Source organism: Ranitomeya imitator, chromosome 4 (genome assembly GCF_032444005.1).
Source record: "Ranitomeya imitator isolate aRanImi1 chromosome 4, aRanImi1.pri, whole genome shotgun sequence".
Taxonomy (NCBI): Eukaryota; Metazoa; Chordata; class Amphibia; order Anura; family Dendrobatidae; genus Ranitomeya; species Ranitomeya imitator.
This window is the reverse complement of record NC_091285.1, coordinates 85,893,779-85,917,065: the sequence shown is the minus strand read 5'-3', so window position 1 is coordinate 85,917,065 and position 23,287 is coordinate 85,893,779. Positions and strand designations below refer to the sequence as shown.

Below are 23,287 nucleotides of genomic sequence, written 5' to 3'. Positions count from 1 at the left end.
ATATAAAAATTAAAGCTGCTTAGATCTCTAAATGACTTCTGTAGAGGACATGGGCTTCTTAGGGGTCTTGTATGGAAGACCTCGTATAGGAAAATGGAGCTTTCCTAGCTCTGGCTAAAGTACTACACTGAACGGTTGGACCACACCATACGTACTTGTTTTGTCACTGTTGCGTCTTCATATAATATGATGACTGCAATATATTAATAGGATAAAAAATTTGATGGGAGAAGGAGGAGTGCTTCTTTAAAAAATATAATCGAAAATAAAATATTTAAAGCCAGTTTCTGATATGACTGTAAATTTAGTTTGTCATGTCATAAATGAATATTTTTAGTCAGCTAGACTTATTTTTTACCTGTAGGATATCTAGTGGCTGTAAGCAGCCACCACCTCCATCCCATCAGCTATGGAGGCCATGCAAGTCATACTTACTTTCATGCTATTGCTTCCTTCTGGTGCCCTTTAGAGGTCAGACTGTTAAGGCATGTAGTGTTGGATTCTGGATTGGGCAAAAGTTCTAGTTATATAAAAAAATAATCTGAAACTTTACGTGTATAAAATTTCTAAAATGCAGTTATGTGCTAATACTGATCTCTCTTCTAAAATGCCAACGTAGTGCTTACCTAATCCTAACCTTGGGACACTGTGTCAATTATTCAGAATTATGCCTGAAGCAGAAAATATCTCATGTGGTTTCTTTATTGCTTTCACATCATGTTCAGAGCCTGATTTTATAAAAGATGGGTGACTTACAGTGAGGTTTTTTTTATATGGATACTTTGTGTTTTAAACTGTTTTTTTTCCCCAACATCAGAGGTGGTACAGAATCGACAAGATATGTGGTACAACTGATTAATGCCTTGATTCAAGATCCTGCAAAAGAACTTGAAGACTTAATACCAAAGGGACTGATTCGTACGCCAAAGACACTAAGTTCTTCATCTGGGACTGGCAATGTGTCTACCAACAAAAGTCCTTCTTTCGTGTCGAACAACGCAACATCTTCGATGTCTAGAGTTCTGACCGCCTATCAGTCCCCAAAACAGACCAAAAACATGCAGGAAAATTTGCACCTCCCTTTGCATGGACCACTTCCTATGTCTTCTAGCCATCCACAATTTGCGCTGCTAACAGCCCAACCCATGCAGCCAATCAGACACCCTCACTTACCATTTACACCGCTTGGAGGCTCTTTTCGGCCATCTCCCAGTACATGGGGACCATTTCCTGTGAGATCAAGTAGCAAAATTATTTCTCCAAAACACACATTGCAAGAAACTGATAAATCTGCACAGACTGATGAATCTTTATTTGGAAGTTCAATTTCTACCTCAAAGTTAACTGATATTTCTCAACATTCAAGCGTTAGAGACAGCCCTTCATCCATCAGGAAGCAGCTATTTTCTTGCAACCCGAAAACCAGCAATGGCATGCCCATATCCTCTAACACAACAAACAAATATACTCCAGTTTCTTCCATGTCATCTACAACCACAAATAATGTGGTAAATACTAGTGCAGTCTTTGAGGGGCAAGCAGAAAACAACTCTTCTACAAAAGGTGTTTCTACAGTCCAAAGAACAGTGCACCCATTGGATAAGTCAGCAGAAATCCGCTCCTCATCTGGGGTGAATTGGCCCGATAATTGCTCGTTTACAAGTGACCAGACACCATTTTGTCCCTCATCTGCACACAAAGGTATAAAGGAGGAGAGCTTTTCGTGTACCCTGTCAGATAGGAATGAACCAAAGGTTGCTGTTTATATGAATGAAGCTGCTGCAGAACTTGATGATAATTGCAGAGTTCCCCAGTTTTCTAATAAGCCATATGCATTGCATAGGATGCAATATAGGAGTCAATTAAACTCGATGATCCCCTCAAAGCTCATTCACCAGGATGAACACGCTCTCTTTGTTACAGATTCTCAGTCCGGTAATATCCAAGATTCTCTCCCACAAGCAAACCTCATGTCGACCCTTTCAGCTCCGTCTATAAACAGTTCCCAAGTACATTTGAATTTGGCAAGTACACAGTTGCCACCACCATTCGGTCCTGCACTTAACAATCAGTTTTCCAGTCACATTAACCAGGTATCAAGCGGTCAAGGTTGGGGAGGATGTCATTCATCTGGAGAAACAACTAACCAGTTCCTAACTGACCAAACAACTGGTCCAGATAACACCGTGCTTGAAAATTTTCATTCTTTAATTGTGAATAATCCACCTGGTTTTAGATCTCCACAAAGACGCTCATCTGGATCAGTGGGTAAGATTTTATATCTACTAAGAATTTCCATTTGTCACTCAGCAATTTTAACAGCAAACTTAGATGTATGCCATAGATTTGTAATGAGATTATTTTTATCACAAAATTATAGTTTAAATGATTCTTAACATTTAATGTAGTAAATAGTCATGGCCAAAATTGACACCCCTGCAATTCTGTCAGATAATACTCATTTTCTTCCTGAAAATGATTGCAAACACAAATTATTTGGTATTATCTTCATTTAATTTGTCTTAAATGAAAAAACACAAAAAGAATTGTCCTAAAGCCAAATTGGATATAATTCCACACCAAACATAAAAAAAGGGGGTGGACAAAAGTATTGGCACTGTTCAAAAAATCATGTGATGCTTCTCTAATTTGTGTAATTAACAGCACCTGTAACTTAACTGTGGCACCTAACAGGTGTTGGCAATAACTAAATCACACTTGCAGCCAGTTGACATGGATTAAAGTTGACTCAATCGCTGTCCTGTGTCCTTGTGTGTACCACATTGAGCATGGAGAAAAGAAAGAAGACCAAAGAACTGTCTGAGGACTTGTGAAACCAAATTGTGAGGAAGTCCATCTCCAAAGACCTGAATGTTCCTGTGTCTACCGTGCGCAGTGTCATCAAGAAGTTTAAAGCCCATGGCACTGTGGCTAACCTCCCTAGATGTGGACGGAAAAAGTGACAAGAGATTTCAACGCAAGATTGTGCGGATGTTGGATAAAGAACCTCGCTTAACATCCAAACAAGTTCAAGCTGCCCTGCAGTCCGAGGGTACGACATTCTCAACCTGTACTATCCGTCGGCGTCTGAATGAAAAGGGACTGTATGGTAGGAGACCAAGAAAGACCCCACTTCTTACCCCGAGACATAAAAAGCCAGGCTGGAGTTTGCCAAAACTTACCTGAAAAAGCCTAAAACGTTTTGGAAGAATGTTCTCTGGTCAGATGAGAAAAGTAGAGCTTTTTGGGCAAAGGCATCAACATAGAGTTTACAGGAGAAAAAAGAGGCATTCAAAGAAAAGAACACGGTCCCTACAGTCAAGCATGGCGGAGGTTCCCTGATGTTTTGCGGTTGCTTTGCTGCCTCTGGCACTGGACTGCTTGACCGTGTGCATGGCATTATGAAGTCTGAAGACTACCAACAAATTTTGCAGCATAATGTAGGGCCCAGTGTGAGAAAGCTGGGTCTCCCTCAGAGGTCATGGGTCCTCCAGCAGGACAATGACCCAAAACACACTTCAAAAAGCACCAGAAAATGGTTTGAGAGAAAGCACTGGAGACTTCTAAGGTGGCCAGCAATGAGTCCAGACCTGAATCCCATAGAACACCTGTGGAGAGATCTAAAAATGGCAGTTTGGAAAAGGCACCCTTCAAATATCAGGGACCTGGAGCAGTTTGTCAAAGAATGGTCTAGAATTCCAGCAGAGCATTGTAAGAAACTCATTGATGGTTACCGGAAGCGGTTGGTTGCAGTTATTTTGGCTAAAGGTTGTGCAACCAAGTATTAGGCTGATGGTGCCAATACTTTTGTCTGGCCCATTTTTGGAGTGTTGTGTGAAATGATCAATGTTTTGCTTCATTCTCTTTTGTGTTTTTTCATTTAAGACAAATTAAATGAAGATAATACCAAATAATTTGTGTTTGCAATCATTTTCAGGAAGAAACGGAGTATTATCTGAAAGAATTGCAGGGGTTTCAATACTTTTGGCCATGACTGTATATAGTTAACAATATAATACAATATTTTTTCATAGCCATATTTACGTTGCTGTTTAGAGTGTTTTGTGTCATGACTGACGCATCTCCTTTTGGAAGATGTGTTTTTTTGTGTTCACAGTAGTGAATGGGCTCTTTAGGTTTCAGAGGGCACCCATTATAGATTTCATTACCTATACCAAGATCTATTAGCGAAGCTATCAGAGTTGGCAGATTGCTTGGCAACAGAAGACTTGACTGTATGCATACCATGAAAAAATGATTAACCCCCAAACTTAGAGGAAGTTCACCCAGCTTTTTTACTTCATGCCAAATTTAAAAACCAGGAACATGATGAAAAACCATGTTCATTTAACAGGCAAACACTTTGCTCCACAAAGAAATGTAAAATATTTAGTAGGCTTTAATTAAAAGGAACTTGCCGCCAGCATTGTGCCCAGAAACCTACACACAGTGTCAGGTCGGCGCCGTCATACTGATTAAATCGATACCTTGGTTGATGAATTCAGTCTTGTGGTTGTTGTTTAATCTTTATTTGTAGTTTTGAGTTAATGATATGCTCGTGCTTCGGGGGCGGTCTGTGGGGGTCTTCATGTGGTTCTCTGACTAAGTATTCATGTGTATGGCTTCTGTCAGGTCACTGATCTGTGACCTGCCCGATATTTTACATACTGCATATTATGTGTATTGAAAAAAAAATCGCAATCTGCTGCGCTGCAGCATGATCGCATGTATACTATGCATTTAATTATTTTATTTGATAGAATTTTTTTTTCTGAATAAATTTATGTCTCAAAATGGTGCCGCCATCTTGGTAGAGACCATTTTTCCCCCTCTAGCAAGATGGTGGCGCCTGCGCAGTACCATCCATCGGATCACCAATAGATGCTACTGAGCAGGCGTCGCTGGTGCGGTTTTGAGACAGAATTTTTTTTCCGGAATAAATTTATATCCGCAAATAAAATATTCAAATGCATATTATACATGCGATCATGCTGCAGCACAGACGCCTGCCTGCTGAATGTGATTTTTTTTTTTTTTTTTTTTCTTTTTTCCAATGCATATAATATGGAGTATGTAAAATAGAGGGCAGGTCAGTGAGGGATCAGTTACCGGTCATAAGCCCATACAGATGCATGCCAAAGCAGAGCACCACATGAAGATGCCCCCCACAGGCCGCCCCGGAGCACGAGCAAATCATTAACTGAAAGCTGAAAATAAAGATTAAACAACCACAAGACAGACTTCATCAACCAAGGTATCATGTTAATCAGTAAAATGGCACCGACCTGACACTGTCTGTAGGTTACTCGGCACAATGCTGCTGACAGGTTCCCTTTAAACTATTGAACTGCTTAGCTTCCACAGCCTCTGTCTGTCACTGTTCAAATCAATAGACCAGGCCGTAAAACGAGCTGACTGATTCTGTTTTACACTGTAATTAATATAGCCTGTAGAATCTAAACTATTAATTTTTTTTTTTTAATGAAACCCATATGCAAAAAAATATCAAATACCGTATATACTCTAGTATAAGCCGAGATTTTCAGCCCACTTTTTTGGGCTGAAAGTTCCCCTCTCGGCTTATACTCGAGTCATACCCAGGGGTCGGCAGGGGAGTGGGAGTGGGGGCTGTGTAATTATACTTACCTGCTCCTGGCACGGTCCCTGCAGGTGCCTGCTTCTTCCAGCGCTGCAGTTTCTTCCTGTACTGAGCGGTCACATGGTACCGCTCATTACAGTAATGAATATGCGGCTCCACCTCCCATAGAGGTGGAGCTGCATATTCATTACTGTAATGAGCAGTAACGGTGACCGCTCAATACAGGAAGAAAATGCGGCGCCGAGGAACAGATCTGCAGCGACAGCGCCAGGAGCAGGTAAGTATGATGCGGGACAGTGCGCGATACTCACCTGCTCCTCGTGCCACCGTCAGCGCCGCTGGGTCTTCCGCGTCCTCTGCAGTGACGCTCAGGTCAGAGGGCGTGGTGACACGATTAGTGCGCGCCGCCCTCTTCCTGAACGTCGGCGCAGAGGATGGGGAAGACACAGCGGCGGTCAGCGGTGGAACGGGAAAGGCGAGTATAGCAAGTGTCGGGGGCCTGAGAGGTGAGTATGTAAATTTTTTATTTTTTTTAATCGCAGCAACAGCTTTTGGGCCAAATATCTGTATGGAGCATGTTATGTGGCCATGTGCATCATTATATGGGGCAAATGTCTGTATGGGGCATTTTATCCGGCCTTGTGCAGCATTATATGGGGGCAAATGTCTGTATGGGACATCTTATTTGGCCATGTGCAGCATTATATGGGGGCAAATGTCTGTATGGGGCATCTTATCCGGCCATGTGCAGCATTATATGGGGGCAAATGTCTGTATGGGGCATCTTATCCGGCCATGTGCAGCATTATATGGGCAGTTATCTGTATGGAGCATCTTATGGGGCCATAATCAACATTTGTGCAGCATTATATGGGGCATATTTTAATATGGAGCATCTTATGGGGCCCATCATAAACTGTATGGAGCATTATATGGGGCTCCTGATTCAATATGGATATTCAAAAACACTTAAACTACTGATGTCTCAATTAATTTTACTTTTATTGGTATCTATTTTTACTTTTGACATTTACCGGTAGCTGCTGCATTTTCCACCCTAGGCTTATACTCGAGTCATTAAGTTTTCCCATTTTTTTGTGGCAAAATTAGGGGGGTCGGCTTATAGTCGAGTATATACGGTACATTCATTTAAGTGAAAAAAGTACCCTGACACTCTATAGTGCTTAATCCTTTCAATTTGAGTCCGTTTCCATTTTTTACGCTTTAGTTATTTCCTCCTCCTTCAAAGAGCTATAACATTTTTTTTCCTGTCAACATAGCCATATGAGGGCTTGTTTTTGTGGGGTGAGTTGTAGTTTTGAACCACATTCATTTTCCCACATAACATTGGAAACAGAAAAATACATTTCTCAACATTGTAATTGCAACACAAACAAGGAAAAATTGGTAAAGCAGAAATCACAGGAACAATATACCTGTTCATGATCTGCACATGATTTTACGTTTTCAAAACTTCCCTTTTTTAGCAGAGAGTAGGAGTACCACATGCAGAAATACACACTCGCCTTGGCATGATATCAGGGAGATTAATAGTTGTCTAAGGAATTTCTTGCCAGGCTCAATGCACTTGGATACACAAATCCACAAGATCCACCTCTCGCAGCTCCCTTTTGAAATCACCAACCAATGACATCTCAGATGTGCTCGATGGGAGACAAGTCCAGAGACTCTGCTGGCCTTGGTAACACGTTAAGGCCATCCAGACTGTGCACAGCAGCACCAACAGAATGCGACCTAGTGTTGTTGTGTTGAAAAATGACTTCTAGGACACTTTGGAGAAATGGCTGTAGCACTGGTTTCGCCACCAAATTACTGTACCGCCGAGCTTTTAGTCGAACCACTGAAGTCTTCATTTCAACAGCTGACATATGTTCGCAATGGGCACGAGCCGAATCGCAATCCGCCTGAGCCCATTAACTAGTTAAATGCCGCTGTCAAACTCTGACGGCGGGATTTAACAAGAGCTGCCGGCCGTGCGGCCAGAACTACGCACACCGCTAATTCCAGTCACATGATCGGGGGTCATCGGTGCGTTGCAATCACAACCAGAGGTTTCCTCGTGACCTCTATGGTTGTCGATGGCAGATTGCTATGAGCGCCACCATGTGGTCGGCGCTCATAGCAAGCCTGTAATTCTGCTGTATAGCGATGATCTGTGCATCACCTCTAGTAGTGCATGCTTCTAGCCTCCCATGGAGGCTATTGAATCATGCCAAAATAAGTGTTTAAAAATATAAAAATTCAAATCGCCCCCCTTTTGCCCCAATCAAAATAAAAAAAAAAACCTCCACATATTTGGTATCGCCGCGTTCAGAATCGCCCGATCTATCAATAAAAAAATAAATAACCTGATCGCTAAACAGCGTAGCGAGAAAAAATCAAAACGCCAAAATTGTTTTTTTTTTTTGGTCGCCGCAACATTTCATTAAAATGTAATAACGGGCGATCAAAAGAACGTATCTGCGCAAAAGTGGTATAATTAAAAACGACAGCTCGGCACACAAAAAATAATCCCTCCCCCGACCTTAGACCATGAAAAATGGATATGGCTACCGGTGTTGGAAAATTTCACAATTTTTTTTTTTTATTTTTGTAAGCAAATTTCGGCTTCGCTCCGAGAACTCCGTACACACACAGCTCTGCTCCGTACACCTTGTACACACGCGTCTCTGCTTCTTACACCTTGTACACACGCGTCTCTGCTTCTTACACCTTGTACACACGCGGCTCTGCTTCTTACACCTTGTACACACGCGGCTCTGCTCCTTACACCTTGTACACATGCGGCTCTGCTCCTTACACCTTGTACACACGCGGCTCTGCCCCTTACACCTTGTACACATGCGGCTCTGCTCCTTACACCTTGTACACATGCGGCTCTGCTCCTTACACCTTGTACACACGCGGCTCTGCTCCTTACACCTTGTACACACGCGGATCTGCTCCTTACACCTTGTACACACGCGGCTCTGCTCCTTACACCTTGTACACACGCGGCTCCGCTCCTTACACCTTGTACACACGCGGCTCCGCTCCTTACACCTTGTGCACACGCGGCTCCGCTCCTTACACCTTGTGCACACGCGGCTCCGCTCCTTACACCCGCGGATCCGCTCCGTACACCTCACATACACAGCTCCGCTCTGTACACTCCATACACATGCTTCTCCGCTCCGTACACTCCATACACATGCTTCTCCGCTCCGTACACTCCATACACACGCTTCTCCGCTCCATCCACCCCGTACACCTCTTAAACACGCAGCACCACCCCATACACCCCATACATACACGACTCCGCTCACCTCTTTCACCCTCGGCTCAGCTTTGTGCACCTCGTACACACCTGACTCTGCTCCACTACACACATACACGGCTCCGCTCTGTTACATCCACACTGTAAACCCCTCCTGACCCCACACATAAACATCCCCTCATTCAGCACCATGACAATCAAACACAGCAGAGTCCTGCATACACTGAGGCCACTGATCATGTGACTCCTCCCCTCCTGTGACCTCATCACAGGTCGTGTGTGTGTGTGTGTGTGTGTGTGCGTGCGTGTGTGCGCGCGCGCATGTGTCAGGTGTAGTTAGGCACTTTACAGCCGCGACTGCACTTCACTCACCAGCTGCTGCCTTCCATCTCTGTCAAGCTTCAGTGACACGCCCAGCCCTTCTGCTATGTCACATGTCCTTCACGGACACGCCCACTCGCCACACACTGCTGGAAGTCTGGGGAAGCTGGCCGTTGTGGGCGTGGCCAGCAGGGTGCTAGTGCTACTTGTTTGCTGGACTGGGCGGGCCTCTAAACACTCCGGGCCCAGTCGCAGCTGCGACCGCAGTTGTTACGCCCCTGCTCCCTCCCTTTGCATGCCTGTTAAATGCTGCGATCAATATCGCACTGCCCCTGATAGTTTCTGGGGTGTCAGCTGTCAGAATCTGCTAGGGATAGGTCATCAATGTCTGATCAGTCTGGGTCTGGCACCCCCACCGATCAGCTGCACTTTGTAGTGGCAGCCAGTAATGCTCAATTGCGTAGCTGCTCCATCTTTTGATGGTGGCCGCAGCAGGGTACTGCACATCCACCTCCAATTCACATCAATAGATAGGAATTTGAACATCAGTTTTTCTGTAAATGTGGTTTTGTTAGCTGTTTATTCTCTTTACAGCATCCTTTGATTCTGACAACTCTTCATTGCCCATTTCGGCACCATCAATGAACAGCTTGGAAACCAATCTCTATGCAAGTCAAGCTTTTTTGCAAGGACATAATGTTTGCTCCCCTAATTTTGGTAGACAACACTTTTCACCGCATCCTTGGACTAGTTCTTCAAATGCATGTATGTATTAATTACATTAACTTCATTCTTTTTATTTACATAAATTATAAAACCATATTTAAAGGAAACTTGTCATTAGATTCATGTTGCCAAACCAGAAAAAAAATAAAAAGCAGCATGAATCTGAGCCTCGCTGTGCAGCTTGGAATGTTTTACTGTAAAGCCCTGGGTTTTTAAATCTACCTGGTACAATCGCACATTCAGGCTCGGATTCATGCTGCTCGTAGTTTGGGCAGCATGAATCCGAGAGGTTCCCTTTTTATGATTAAATTATTGGATCTGCTAGTAGACCTCTCATCTAGCTACATTTAAGAATCATCTATATTTCAGGTCACTCTCTTGGTCCTTCAGCTTTGTCTGGTTCTACATCTCCACTGCCATCGTCAACTGATCCTCAGTTGTCAGGCCCAATGCAGCCAATAAACTTTACGAATGATCGCAAAATACCACCTCCTATTGGAACAGAGCGGCTAGCACGAATTCGACAGAGTGGCTCTTGTGCTGTTGGGAACACCTACTCCACTTCTGTTGGACAAAATGGTATATGGTCATTTGGAGTCAACAGTGAGCCAGGTATGAATTTGGACAGTTACATTTTTTTTTTTAAGTTAATAGCTTAAAAAAAAAAAAATGCAAATATTAAAAGCAAAAAAAATGACTTTGCTTGCCTCTTTTCTTTATTGATGGGCTGAGATGGTTCAGTAGTTCTCTTAGGCTTTGTTTCCAGATGGCAAGAATTTGCCCGCTACAGTGGTCAAGTGCCATATTTATAGCGCCTATTGCAGAAGAATTCTCGTGGATAACTGATGAAGATGTGCAACAATTTTACGACATCACATAGTTGGGAAACAATGTTTGATTTTTGTTATTTACACCAGGTGTAGCAACTCTTCTGTGGTGGTGAGCAAAGAGGGTATGTGGTTGAGCGTGGCCAACAAAATCATAGTTTATTCTACTATCGTGGCATAAATTTGATAGAAATTTACTCCAGTCTCCAGTACATCTTACTCCAGCCCTTCATTTAGACTGGTGTGTAAACCGGTCTTAATGAGTTTGTGCTGTTGTAATACCTGGTGTAGGTTCTAAACACGAATGCGTGACACAGGGAATCTTAGTGAATATTTTGTCATGTACTGACTTTTCAGAATCCTTCTGCTTTAAATGATGGCTCGTGTTCATTCAGAGACCGGAAGAGCCACCAGCAGAACGCGTGTGGCACTGAGGGGTTAATACAGGAAATCTAACAACTTACTCGCCCTTCCACTGTTGTTAGTTACCTTACGTCTGAAGAGTTGGCTATTTTAATGCCTTCAACTTGATGTACGGAAACCAATGATTTTTGGAGGAGTGATTGTTGTTAAAGTTGTAAACCAGACATTCTGTGGAGTTGTAAAATATAAAATCTTTAATGCATGTTTGCTGAAATTAATTTTTTTTTTTTTTTACCTTTAGAAGTGTTATCTGGGTGGTCTCAGCCAGTCATGAATGCCCAAATATTCCATCAACCTCAACCAGAAAACTCTGTGTTTTCACTACACCAGTATATGGAAAGGGATGAATACGGAGTGTTACATCCTTCCACTGGGTTCCATCGACCAACATCAAGCACTGTTGACTTTTCCAAAGTAAGTTAATTTCGTAAGTTTTCCCATGGACCATGTGAAAACAGATATTTCACCAATAAAGATAATTAGAAATACAAAATAGTAAGCTTTTATATTCAAATCAGACAGCCCCTTCCCTACTACCACTGAATGTAGAGGGTACAATGTGGTAACCATTGCTGAAGCATTTCAAATATGGGTATTTTGTTGTAAATCTCTTCGAAAAGTTGCAAATACTTTGCTCAATCCGGGGTTGTGAGTCAAAAAAAATGTTCATGCCACTTTCATTCAGCTCTGCCAAAATGGCTGGATCTAGCTGCAGTGTTCCATATGCCACAAATTTTACTGCAGTTCCCACCTCTTAATGAATCGGGAACTTTTGACTCCAACATGCCTCATCAAGACCAGGCGTGAACAAACGTCATATGGTTTTCAGATGGGAGTCTCTACAACTTTATGCTGAGCATTTTATTTATTTTAATTGTTCCACAATTTGTAGATTCCGTTTTGAACAGATTAATGAACCTCTGACTATACTGGCTTCTGAGAGACTCTGCCTCTCTAACATGCTCTTTTGGTAAATTGACCCTCGCTGGGTTTTTATTTTTTTGTACCACTTACCTTTCCCACCTTTTGTTAGCCATGACCAAATTGTTTGAGATGTGTTGCTGTCAACAATTTCTATATGATGGTGGTGATGATTTTTTTTTTATTATTATTATTTTTTATCGTTATAGCGCCATTTATTCCATGGCGCTTTACATGTAAGGAGGGGTATACATAATAAAAACAAGTACAATCTTAAACAATACAAGTCATAACTGGTACAGGAGGAGAGGACCCTGCCCGCGAAGGCTCACAATCTACAAGATATATATAGACAAAATGGAAATACTTCTAGCCTTTTGATGTGTTCTTTGTTCTGTTGTGAATAAAAAAAAATATGGCTTTAAGATTTCCAAATCATTGCAATCTTATTTTATTTACATTTTCCACAACACCCCAAATTGGGAATTGTTAATGTTTTAAAGGGAACAGGCCATGTCCCCAAACGCTATTAACTTGCAGATATGGGTTTAATCTGCAGGTTAATCTAACGCTGTGCAGCTGCCACACTGAAAGCTCATCTAATGGGATGAAGTAAGCTTTATTCCTCTCGGCAGCCTTCAGCTTTTAGTCATAGAGGTTCAACTTCAATCTCAACTCCGTACAAAGTCAAAGTGGGCGGTGGCTGTAACCAACCCCCCAGCAATGGCTGACAGCAGACTGTGCTGTGCATCAGTGCTGAGACGACTATCAGTCAGTGCCGGGCTGTGGTTACAGCCACCGTTCACTATGTACTGAGCAGTGACTGAAGCTGCGCTTCTGACTAAAAGCAGGAGGCTGCCTGGAGTAATTTAGTTATTTCCTCCCGCTGACTGAGCTTTCAGTGCTGCAGCCACACAATATTATAGTGCTATTAACCTGCAGATTAACACTATATCTGAAGCTTAATAGCATTTTTTTGATTTGACAGATTCCCTTAACTATTTTTTTTAGCCAATATGGTATGTTCCCATCCAAACATACATTCTTTATATCCTCTTTTGTGACAGTTTTTTTTATACGGTCACATCATATGTGATAAGTATGTACATTTGAGCATCTTATATATACATATAATGTATGTGTGTATGTATCAAGCCATGCCCACTCCACATAGCCCCGCCCACTCCGCATGGCCTCACTCACGCCACACACAAAGCCCCGTCCACACGGACGGAGACACATTCACTTTGAAAGCCACCCTGCAAAACTCACTGGCTGCGACATCCCAGCCGCTGCGAGCTACAATCGGGGCCACCGCCTTCAGAGTATCCGTGCGCGGCAGGCTCAGACCACATCTAGCTCCGTCGTTTCTAGAATAGAGTTGCTCCTGTGAGGCGTGACGTCAAGGGAAAGGGAGGAGCCTCATGGATGACACCGCTGTGCTCATAACAGGAAGTTGCTGTGCACGTTTGAGGGGAAGAGAAGTAAGGGGGAAATGAGGGGGGCAAATGAGGAGTGAGGGGGGAAAAGAAATTCTGTAGTGTTGAATATATGATGTGAAATATTCTTATGTGCAATATACCGTATATACTCATATAAGCCGACCCGAGTATAAGCCGAGACCCCTAATTTTGCCCCAAAAAAACTGGGAAAACTTATTGACTCGCGTATAAGCCTAGGGTGGGAAATGCAGTAGCTACTGGTAAATTTCAAAAATAAAAATAGATCCCAATAAAAGTAAAATTAATTGAGACATCAGTAGGTTACGTGTTTTTGTATATCCATATTAAATCAGGATCCCCAGATAATGCTTCATAGAGTTCATGATGGGCCCCATAAGATGCTCCATACAAAATACACCCCTTATAATGCTCCATAAAGTTCATGATGGCCCCATAAGATGCTCCATACAAATAATAAGCCCCATATAATGCTCCACAAAGGTTAATAATGGCCCCATAAGATGCTCCATATTAAAATATGACCCATATAATGCTCCATACAGTTCATGATGGGCCCCATAAGATGCACCATAAAGTTTGATGGCCCCCATAAGATGCTCTATAGAATAATATGCCCCATTTGCTGCTGCTATTAAATAAAAAAAAAAATGACATACTCCCCTCTCGTTGCTGGGAGCCAGGTTCCAGTGTCCTGAGCAGACTGGGACACCGGCACGCTATGGGGGCCAGGTGCGGTGCCGATGTCACCGCTGGCTCAGGCCCCCGGCACTTGCGATATTCACCTCTCCCCGTTCCACTGCCGCACGCCGCTGTGTCTTCCGAGTCTCTGCAGTGACTGTTCAGACAGAGGGCGCGCACTAAACACGTCATCGCACCCTCTGACCTGAACGTCACAGCCAGAGGACGCGGAAGACACAGCGCGGCGGTGGAACGGAGGCAGGTGAATATCGCATGGCTCACCCTCCCCAGTCATACTCACCATCCTGGCGCGGTCTCTGCTTCTCCGATGGTCTCTGGCGCCGGCAGCTTGTACCTGTGTACAGCGGTCGCGTGAAACCGCTCATTAAAGTAATGAATATGCTCTGTGCCTATGGGAGTGGAGAAGCATCCATATTCATTACTTTAGTGATCGGTACCATGTGACTGCTGAACACAGGAAGAGCTGCTGGGGCCAGAGACCATCGGAGAAGCAGGGACGTGCAGAGACTGTGCCGGGAGGAGGTGAGTATGATGTGACAGCTGCTGCTCCCCCGATCCCCTGGGACAATGACTTTGAGTATAAGCCGAGAGGGGCACTTTCAGCCTAAAAAAATAAGCTGAAAATCTTAGCTTATACTCGAGTATATACGGTAATCATTATAATTTGTTATAACTAACCACAGTTACTATGCCCGGGCAACGCTAGGCTCTTCAGCTAGTGCCCTATAAACTTCCTTGTATGGTTGGAGCTCAAGTGTGAGGAATGACTGCTGTGGGCATTCAGCATTGCATTCCCTACTAATGGTTTATGATGCAGGGAGGTTTATACATTCCCTGTATAGGTATCCCCACATTAGATTGCGAGTAGTGATGAGCGAGTGTACTCGTTGCTCGGGTTTTCCCGAGCATACTCGGGTGATCTCCGAGTATTTGACTGCTTGGAGATTAAGTTTTCATCGCCTCAGCTGAAAGATTTACAGCTATTAGTCAGGCTGAGTACATGTGGCGGTTGCCTGGTTGCTAGGGAATCTCCACATGTAATCAAGCTGGCTAATAGCTGTAAATCTTAACGGCTGCTACGATGAAAACTATATCTCCGTACACTAACAAATACTCGGAGATCACCCGAGCGTGCTCGGGAAAACCAGAGCAACGAGTACACTCACTCATCACTAATTGTGAGGAATGTTTATCAATTTTTTGTTTTACAAATCACCTGAAATAATTTTTGTGACTAAACTTTTTCTTTCTTTTTTTTTTGTCCTCTTAGGCCATGCCAGGAACATGGACATCACCGCCTCTTGGAACTGCACATCTAAAATATGTTAATTAATACAGCTGAACACCATTTAAGACTTGAATTGGGATGCCCGGAACAATTTAAAATACTTGTCTACTGCTTGGACAACCTATTCTTAAATGCAAACACTTTCCTCCTACTGATGGGCTGCAGCATTCATGTGACATAAGGTCATGTGTGATAAAGCAGATACAGCGCCTGCACCAGAACAGCATCAGTCTGAGAGTAGAGTTTTGCCCTTCTCCCCGTACCCCTCATTATTTTACGATTGAAGACGTATAGCATTTAAGAAGGGTTGTCCAAATAGTCGACAACCCCCTTTCATGTTTTCTCAGTTACGGTTATTTGTTTTCTTAAATGCCACTTATGTTAGGGACATTACATTGTAAAAGCAAATTTCAGCCTTACTCTTCTCTGATTGAAAAATCACTTCATGCAATCCTATTTAAAAGAAATGGTAATGGTATACCTTTCCATTTTTACATACACGGGCTATAATGTCTTTCAGTTGAATTTAAGTTCTTGTTTTATGTTCCTCTTGTTAAAATGACCATTCATCCCAAATATTTAATAAAACGTTTCTTCATAGTTTGTGTTGTCAATAAATTAACATAAGTTGAATACATATACTAACTCAACATCACTCCTGCAATATACCTTCAGGGAAAAGCTATATTATTTAGGCCAGGGGTATCCAACCTTACGGTGTTCCCGGGCCACATCGGAAGAACAGTTGTCTTGGCCCTAATATGAAATAAACACTAATAAAAGCTTATTGGCAAAAAAAAAAAAAACATGAGTAATGCTCTTGATTTCTGCCACCACAGAGAGGGAAAAATTTCCTTGCATTGTGTAGGTGCCCATCAGGAAAATATATTAAAATCTATAAGCAAGTCCAAAGATTGCAAGTACTAGTATAGAAAATCTAGAATAATGCACTACACGGAGTCTGCTGAATATGATACATTGAGACTGCTGTATACCCATCACGGACATGAAGATCCTGCTATTTATAATCACATATGAGACACAATGAGACTGCAGTATACAAGACAGTCAATCTTGAATATAGAATCTCCCAGACTCTGGAGATACATAGCCACAGGAGCTGTGAATAGTGGACAGGAGGGCAGAGCTTGCGAACAACCTGTTGTTGGCGCTTCAGTGTCTAACTTAATCCAGTCTTCTGTACGTGGCGGCGTTCATTGCAGTATGCTGTGTGCACGTGCACACAGTTCTGTTGACAATAGTTCAAGGGCCAGCAATCTAAAAAACTGCTGGTGGCCCAATATGCATTTAAGCATTGCAGTTTGCTGAAAAGAAGTCTTGGGCCACATTAACAGCCATCCTTGGCTGCAGGTATGACTCCCCATATTTAAACCCTTCACGTCTGAGCCTGTTTTCACCTTCCTGACCAGGACAAATTTTTCAATTCTGACCAGTGTCCCTTAATGTGGTAATAACTCTAGAACACTTTAACCCCTTTCTGATATCGGAGGTACTATCCCGTCGAGGTGGGGTGGGCCCCTATGACCACCGACGGGATAGTACGTCCAGCGCGATCGGCGGCGCTCATGGGGGGATCGCGGCTGGGTGTCAGCTGCCTATCGCAGCTGACATCTGGCACTATGTGCCAGGAGCGGTCACGGACCGCCCCGGCACATTAACCCCCGACACACCGCGATCAAACATGATCGCGATGTGCAGGGAAGCATCGCTCAGGGAGGGGGCTCCCTGCGGGCTTCCCTGAGCCCCCCGCAGCAACGCGATCACATCTGCATACCTCCCTCCCTGCTCCAGGCCCGGATCCAAGATGGCCGTGGCATCCGGGTCCTGCAGGGAGGGAGGTGGCTTCAGAGCCTGCTCAGGGCAGGCACTGTGAAGCCTGCAGCGCTCGGTGATCTGACCGAGTGCTGTGCAAACTGTCAGATCACCGATCTGTGATGTCCCCCCCGGGACAAAGAAAAAAAGTAAAAAAAAAAAAATTTCCAAATGTGTAAAAAAAAAAAATATTCCTAAATAATGAAAAAAATATATATATTATTCCCATAAATACATTTCTTTATCTAAATAATAATTAAAAAAAAAACAAAAGTACATATATTTAGTATCGCCGCATCCGTAATGGCCCGACCTATAACACTGGCCCACTAGTTAACCCCTTCAGTAAACACCGTAAGGAAAAAAAAGAGGCAAAAAACGCTTTATTATCATACTGCCGAACAAAAAGTGGAATAACACACGATCAAAAAGACAGATATAAATAACCATGGTACCGCTGAAAACGTCATCTTGTCCCGCAAAAAAACGAGCCGCCATACAGCATCAGCAAAAAAATAAAAAAGTTATAGTCCTGAGAATAAAGCGATGCAAAAATAATTATTTTTTTCTATAAAATAGTTTTTATCGTATAAAAGCGCCAAAACATAAAAAAATGATATAAATGAGGTATCGCTGTAATCGTACTGACCCGAAGAATAAAACTGCTTTATCAATTTTACCAAACGCGGAACGGTATAAACGCCTCCCCCAAAATAAATTCATGAATAGCTGGTTTTTGGTCATTCTGCCTCACAAAAATCGGAATATAAAGCGATCAAAAAATGTCACGTGCCCGAAAATGTTACCAATAAAAACGTCAACTCTTCCCGCAAAAAACAAGACCTCACATGACTCTGGACCAAAATATGGAAAAATTATAGCTCTCAAAATGTGGTAACGCAAAAAATATTTTTTGCAATAAAAAGCGTCTTTCAGTGTGTGACGGCTGCCAATCATAAAAATCCGCTAAAAAACCCACTATAAAATCCCCCTTCATCACCCCCTTAGTTAGGGAAAAATTAAAAAAATGTATTTATTTCCATTTTCCCGCTAGGGTTAGGGCTAAAGTTATAGTTGGGGTTTAGATTACATTTACAGTTGGGAATAGGGTTGGGATTAAGGTTAGGGGTGTGCCAGGGTTAGAGGTGTGGTTAGGGTTACTGTTGGGATTAGGGTTAGGGGTGTGTTTGGATTAGGGTTTCAGTTATAATTGGGGGGTTTATTAAGGCACATCAGGGGCTCTCCAAACGCGACATGGCGTCCGATCTCAATTCCAGCCAATTCTGCGTTGAAAAAGTAAAACAGTGCTTCCCTTCCGAGCTCTCCCGTGTGCCCAAACAGGGGTTTACCCCAACATATGGGGTATCAGCGTACTCAGGACAAATAGGACAACAACTTTTGGGGTCGAATTTCTCCTCTTACCCTCGGAAAATACAAAACTGGGGGCTAAAAAATAATTTTGGGGGGAAAGTTTTTTTTGGTTTTTTTTAATTTTCACGGCTCTGCGTTACAAACTGTAGTGAAACACTTGGGTGTTCAAAGCTCTCACAACACATCTAGATAAGTTCCTTAGGGGGTCTAGTTTCCAAAATGGTGTCACTTGTGGGGGGTTTCTACTGTTTAGGTACATTAGGGGCTCTGCAAATGCAATGTGACACCTGCAGACCATTCCATCTAAGTCTGCATTCCAAATGGAGCTCCTTCCCTTCCGAGCCCTCCCATGCGCCCAAACAGTGGTTCCCCCCCACATATGGGGTATCAGCGCACTGAGGACAAATTGGACAACAAATTTTGGGGTCCAATTTCTCGTGTTACCCTCGGCAAAATACAAAACTGGGGGCTAAAAAAATAATTTTTGTGGGAAAAAATTTTTGCTTTATTTTTACGGCTCTGCATTATAAACTTCTGTGAACCACTTGGTGGGTCAAAGTGCTCACCACACCTCTAGATAAGTTCCTTAGGGGGTCTACTTTCCAAAATGGTGTCACTTGTGGGGGGTTTCAATGTTTAGGCACATCAGGGGCTGTCCAAACGCAACATGGCGTCCCATCTCAATTCCTGTCAATTTTGCATTGAAAAGTCAAATGGCGCTCCTTCGCTTCCGAGCTCTGCCATGTGCCCAAACAGTGGTTTACCCCCACATATGGGGTATCGGCATACTCAGGACAAATTGTACAACAATGTTTGGGGTCCATCTTCTCCTGTTACCTTTGGTAAAATAAAACAAATTGGAGCTGAATTAAATTTTTTGTGAAAAAAAGTTAAATGTTCATTTTTATTTAAACATTCAAAAAATTCCTGTGAAGCACCAGAAGGGTAAATAAACTTGAATATGGTTTTGAGCACCTTGACGGGTGTAGTTTTTAGAATGGTGTCACACTTGGGTATTTTCTATCATATAGACCCCTCAAAATGACTTCAAATGAGATGTGGTCCCTAAAAAAAAAAATGGTGTTGTAGAAATGAGAAATTGCTGGTCAACTTTTAACCCTTAACTCCCTAACAAAAAAAAATTTTGGTTCCAAAATTGTGCTGATGTAAAGTAGACATGTGGGAAATGTTACTTATTAAGTATTTTGTGTGACATATCTCTGTGATTTAATTGCATAAAAATTCAAAGTTGGAAAATTGCGAAATTTTCATAATTTTCGCCAAATTTCCGTTTTTTTTCACAAATAAACGCAGGTACTATCAAATAATTTTTACCATTGTCATGAAGTACAATATGTCACGAGAAAACAATGTCAGAATCACTGGGTTCCGTTGAAGCGTTCCAGAGTTATAACCTCATAAAGGGACAGTGGTCAGAATTGTAAAAATTGGCCCGGTCATTAACGTGCAAACCACCCTTGGGGGTAAAGGGGTTAATAAATCCAAGTGATTCTGAGATTTTTTCGTGACACATTGTACTTTGTTAATGGTAAATTTTGTTCAATTTTTGGGGGGTATTTATTTGTGAAAATATCGGACTTTTTGCAAAAAGTTTGAAAATGTCGCAATTTTCAATGTTTATATCCTTAAGCTAGTTTGTCATGCTGTACAAAATAATTTCTAAGTCTCCCATATGTCTACTTTACACCTGCATCAAGATTGCCTTGTGCAGGCATGTACTACGGAGGACAGAGAATGAACTTCAATCCAATATTGCAGCCAGCATGCAGCCAGTGGGTAAGGAAAGGGTGAATCATACACCCAAAACCCCACCTCCATGGCTGAAGATTGTTCCCTCCAAATTCAGGTGACCGTGTCCCTTTAATGTGTCTCAGCGTCAAGTACAAAGAATTAAAAAAAGATTTGAAGAGACTGGAGATGTGTTTGACAAGCCCAGGTCCGGCAGATCCCGGAAGACAACTGCTCAGGAGAAACGTAGGTTAGAAAATCCAAAGCAAGCCCCTCTTCCACTGCAGCAGAGCTCCAACAGACCTGGTCACCTCAAGTCCCTGTGTCAACTAGAACAGTTTGTAGGATTCTGTCTCGAAATGGCCTTCATGGTCGAATCAGTGCCCAGAAGCCAGCACTAAAAAGGCAAATAAAAAACAGTGGCATTTGCAAAGTCCCACAGCCTGCTAAACAAATGGACACTGGAAAAGTGGCAGAAGGTGGATTTCTCTGATGAATCTTCCGTAGAATTACACCATAGCCGCCGCAAATACTGCAGGAGACCTACTGTAGCCCATATGGATCCAAAATGCACCCAGGAAACCGTTAAATTTGGTGGTGGAAAGATCATGGTCTGGGGTTACATTCAGCATGGGGTGTGCGAAACAAGGCAAGGTGGAAGGCAATATCGATAGCCTAAAATATCAAGAAGTATTAGCTACCTCTTGTATTCCAAATCATAAAAGGGGTCAAATTCGGCAGCAGGATGGTGCTCCATCTCATACATCCATCTCTACAACAAAGTTCCTCCAGGCAAAAAAGATCAAGGTGCTCAAGGACTGGCCAGCCCAGTCACCAGACATGAATATCATTGAGCATGTTTGGGGTAGGATGAAAGAGGAAGCTTGGAAGACAAAACCAAAGAATCTAGATGAACTCTGTGAGGCATGTGAGACTGCATTCTTTGCTATTCCTGATGGCTTCATTAATAAATTGTATGAATCATTGTTGAACCACATGGATGCAGTCCTTCAAGCTCATGGAAGTCACACAAAATATTAAATATGACCACAACTTCATTCACCAATCTTATTCAACATATGTTTGTATTTTAATTTAATTATTTGTTTGAATGTAACATTACTTTCTTCGGCGACAAAGCTTTTGTCTTGCCAAAATCTGACCATTCTGTGTTCATTAAATGATCAATATTTCTGCATTGATGCCAATTTATTTTCTTTAACCTAAACCACATTTCGGAGGGTTTCAGCTTTCAAAAGAATAATTTATACAACCAATGGATGAATTTAATGTCAGGTTATAAGCTTTTATTTACAAAACATGGATAAGCGATATAACTTCTGTAAGGGAGTGTAGAATAGTTTGCAGACTTCATATACAGAGCCCCTGAGTGGTAGAAGCAGAATCCCCCCTCAAGAGACCCCATTTTGGAAATTGCGGCCCTCGGGGGTGGGGGGGGGGGTGATCATCTGAATCAAGTCAATCAGTGGCTAAGTTGTGAGTGCTCAGCATCGAGCACAGGAAAAATATGATCTCAAATTACAAATATAGTGATTGGATCACTCGGTCATTTCATCTGAATCACGTCAGGTGGAAATTTAGATGCGAACCACGATGTAAGTGCTCAACTTAGAGCAGAGGATAACCGTGAACAAAAATGTTCCCAATAAAAGCTTCAACTCGATCAAAAAAAGTCCTCTTTAGGCTATATTCACACTTTGCGGATTTTGCTGCGGATCCGCAGCGGATTTGACCGCTGCGGATCTGCAGCAGTTTCCCATGAGTTTACAGAACAATGTAAACCTATGGGAAACAAAAAACGCAGTGCACATGCTGCGTAAAAAAACGCGCGGAAACGCTGCGGATTACATTCCGCAGCATGTCACTTCTGCGGATTTTCACCTGCTCCAATAGAAAACTGCAGATGAAAATCCGCAGAAGAAACCGCAGTAAAAACAGCTATAAATCCGCAGTAAAAACCGCGACGGGTTTTCACTGCGGATTTTGGAATTCTGCTGCGGAAAAATCCGCAGTGGAATCTGCAAAGTGTGAGCATAGCCTTAAGGTCCTGTCGATGGAAATATGTTGGGCTTCCACGTTGCTGGCAGTACAAAGGCTCTAGAAAAATGCTATGGCTCTACACCCTCCAAAAGAAATCCACCCCTCTTTCAGCCCCACAGTGTGAAGAAATCGCAGTTAGCATCCAATTCTGGAATTTCTGTACAGATAATAGCCTGCCTAATTTACAGGTGCGTATCTCCAGAAGCACTAGCTGGGCATAATTTATATGGCTTCTACAATGTGTGAGCTCTACAATATACTAGGCGCTACACTTGCAGTTTGCCAGAAACTAAGCAGCAGTGGATGTTGTTGAGTGAAAATTGCAAACACCCATGGAATAAAATTAGTCACTGCACTTGTAGATAAATTTTCAGAGGGATCCATTCACTATAATGAGGCAATAGAGTAACACGGTAATACTTCAGGCCTCTATTCAGCTTTGCCCTTCTTTTCAGTACGCTTCAAAAGACTGAATGCTGGATCATAGATCAGACAGAGTTCAAAGTGTCTCAATCTGTCTAATTATAGGAAATCTTCAGTCGGGGGTTGTCTGAATCACATATTTTCCTTACACCCATGACAGCACACCGGAGACGGGGATAAACCCAGCTAGGATAGGAAACCTGAAATAAAAGGTTGGTACCGCACCCCGCTTCAGTTGGTTTCCTGTCCTGAAGGAGAACACTCATGCTGAAACCCGAAGTGAAGAAGTTTCCTTGTACTTACCAA

At 42.6% G+C, this 23,287-nt stretch overlaps 1 protein-coding gene across 1 annotated transcript in view; it reads left to right on the top strand.

The window, feature by feature from the left end:
* ANKHD1 (ankyrin repeat and KH domain containing 1) overlaps positions 1-16,144 on the top strand; it is a 226,002-nt gene extending 209,858 nt beyond the window's left edge. Inside the window, exons 29-33 of the mRNA XM_069763859.1 lie at positions 818-2,268; positions 9,792-9,962; positions 10,293-10,535; positions 11,415-11,587; positions 15,527-16,144. Of these exons, the coding sequence (XP_069619960.1) occupies positions 818-2,268; positions 9,792-9,962; positions 10,293-10,535; positions 11,415-11,587; positions 15,527-15,589 (2,101 nt within the window). The 3' untranslated portion in view covers positions 15,590-16,144. The remainder of the gene's footprint in view (positions 1-817; positions 2,269-9,791; positions 9,963-10,292; positions 10,536-11,414; positions 11,588-15,526) is intronic.
* The last annotated feature ends 7,143 nt before the right edge of the window (positions 16,145-23,287 follow it).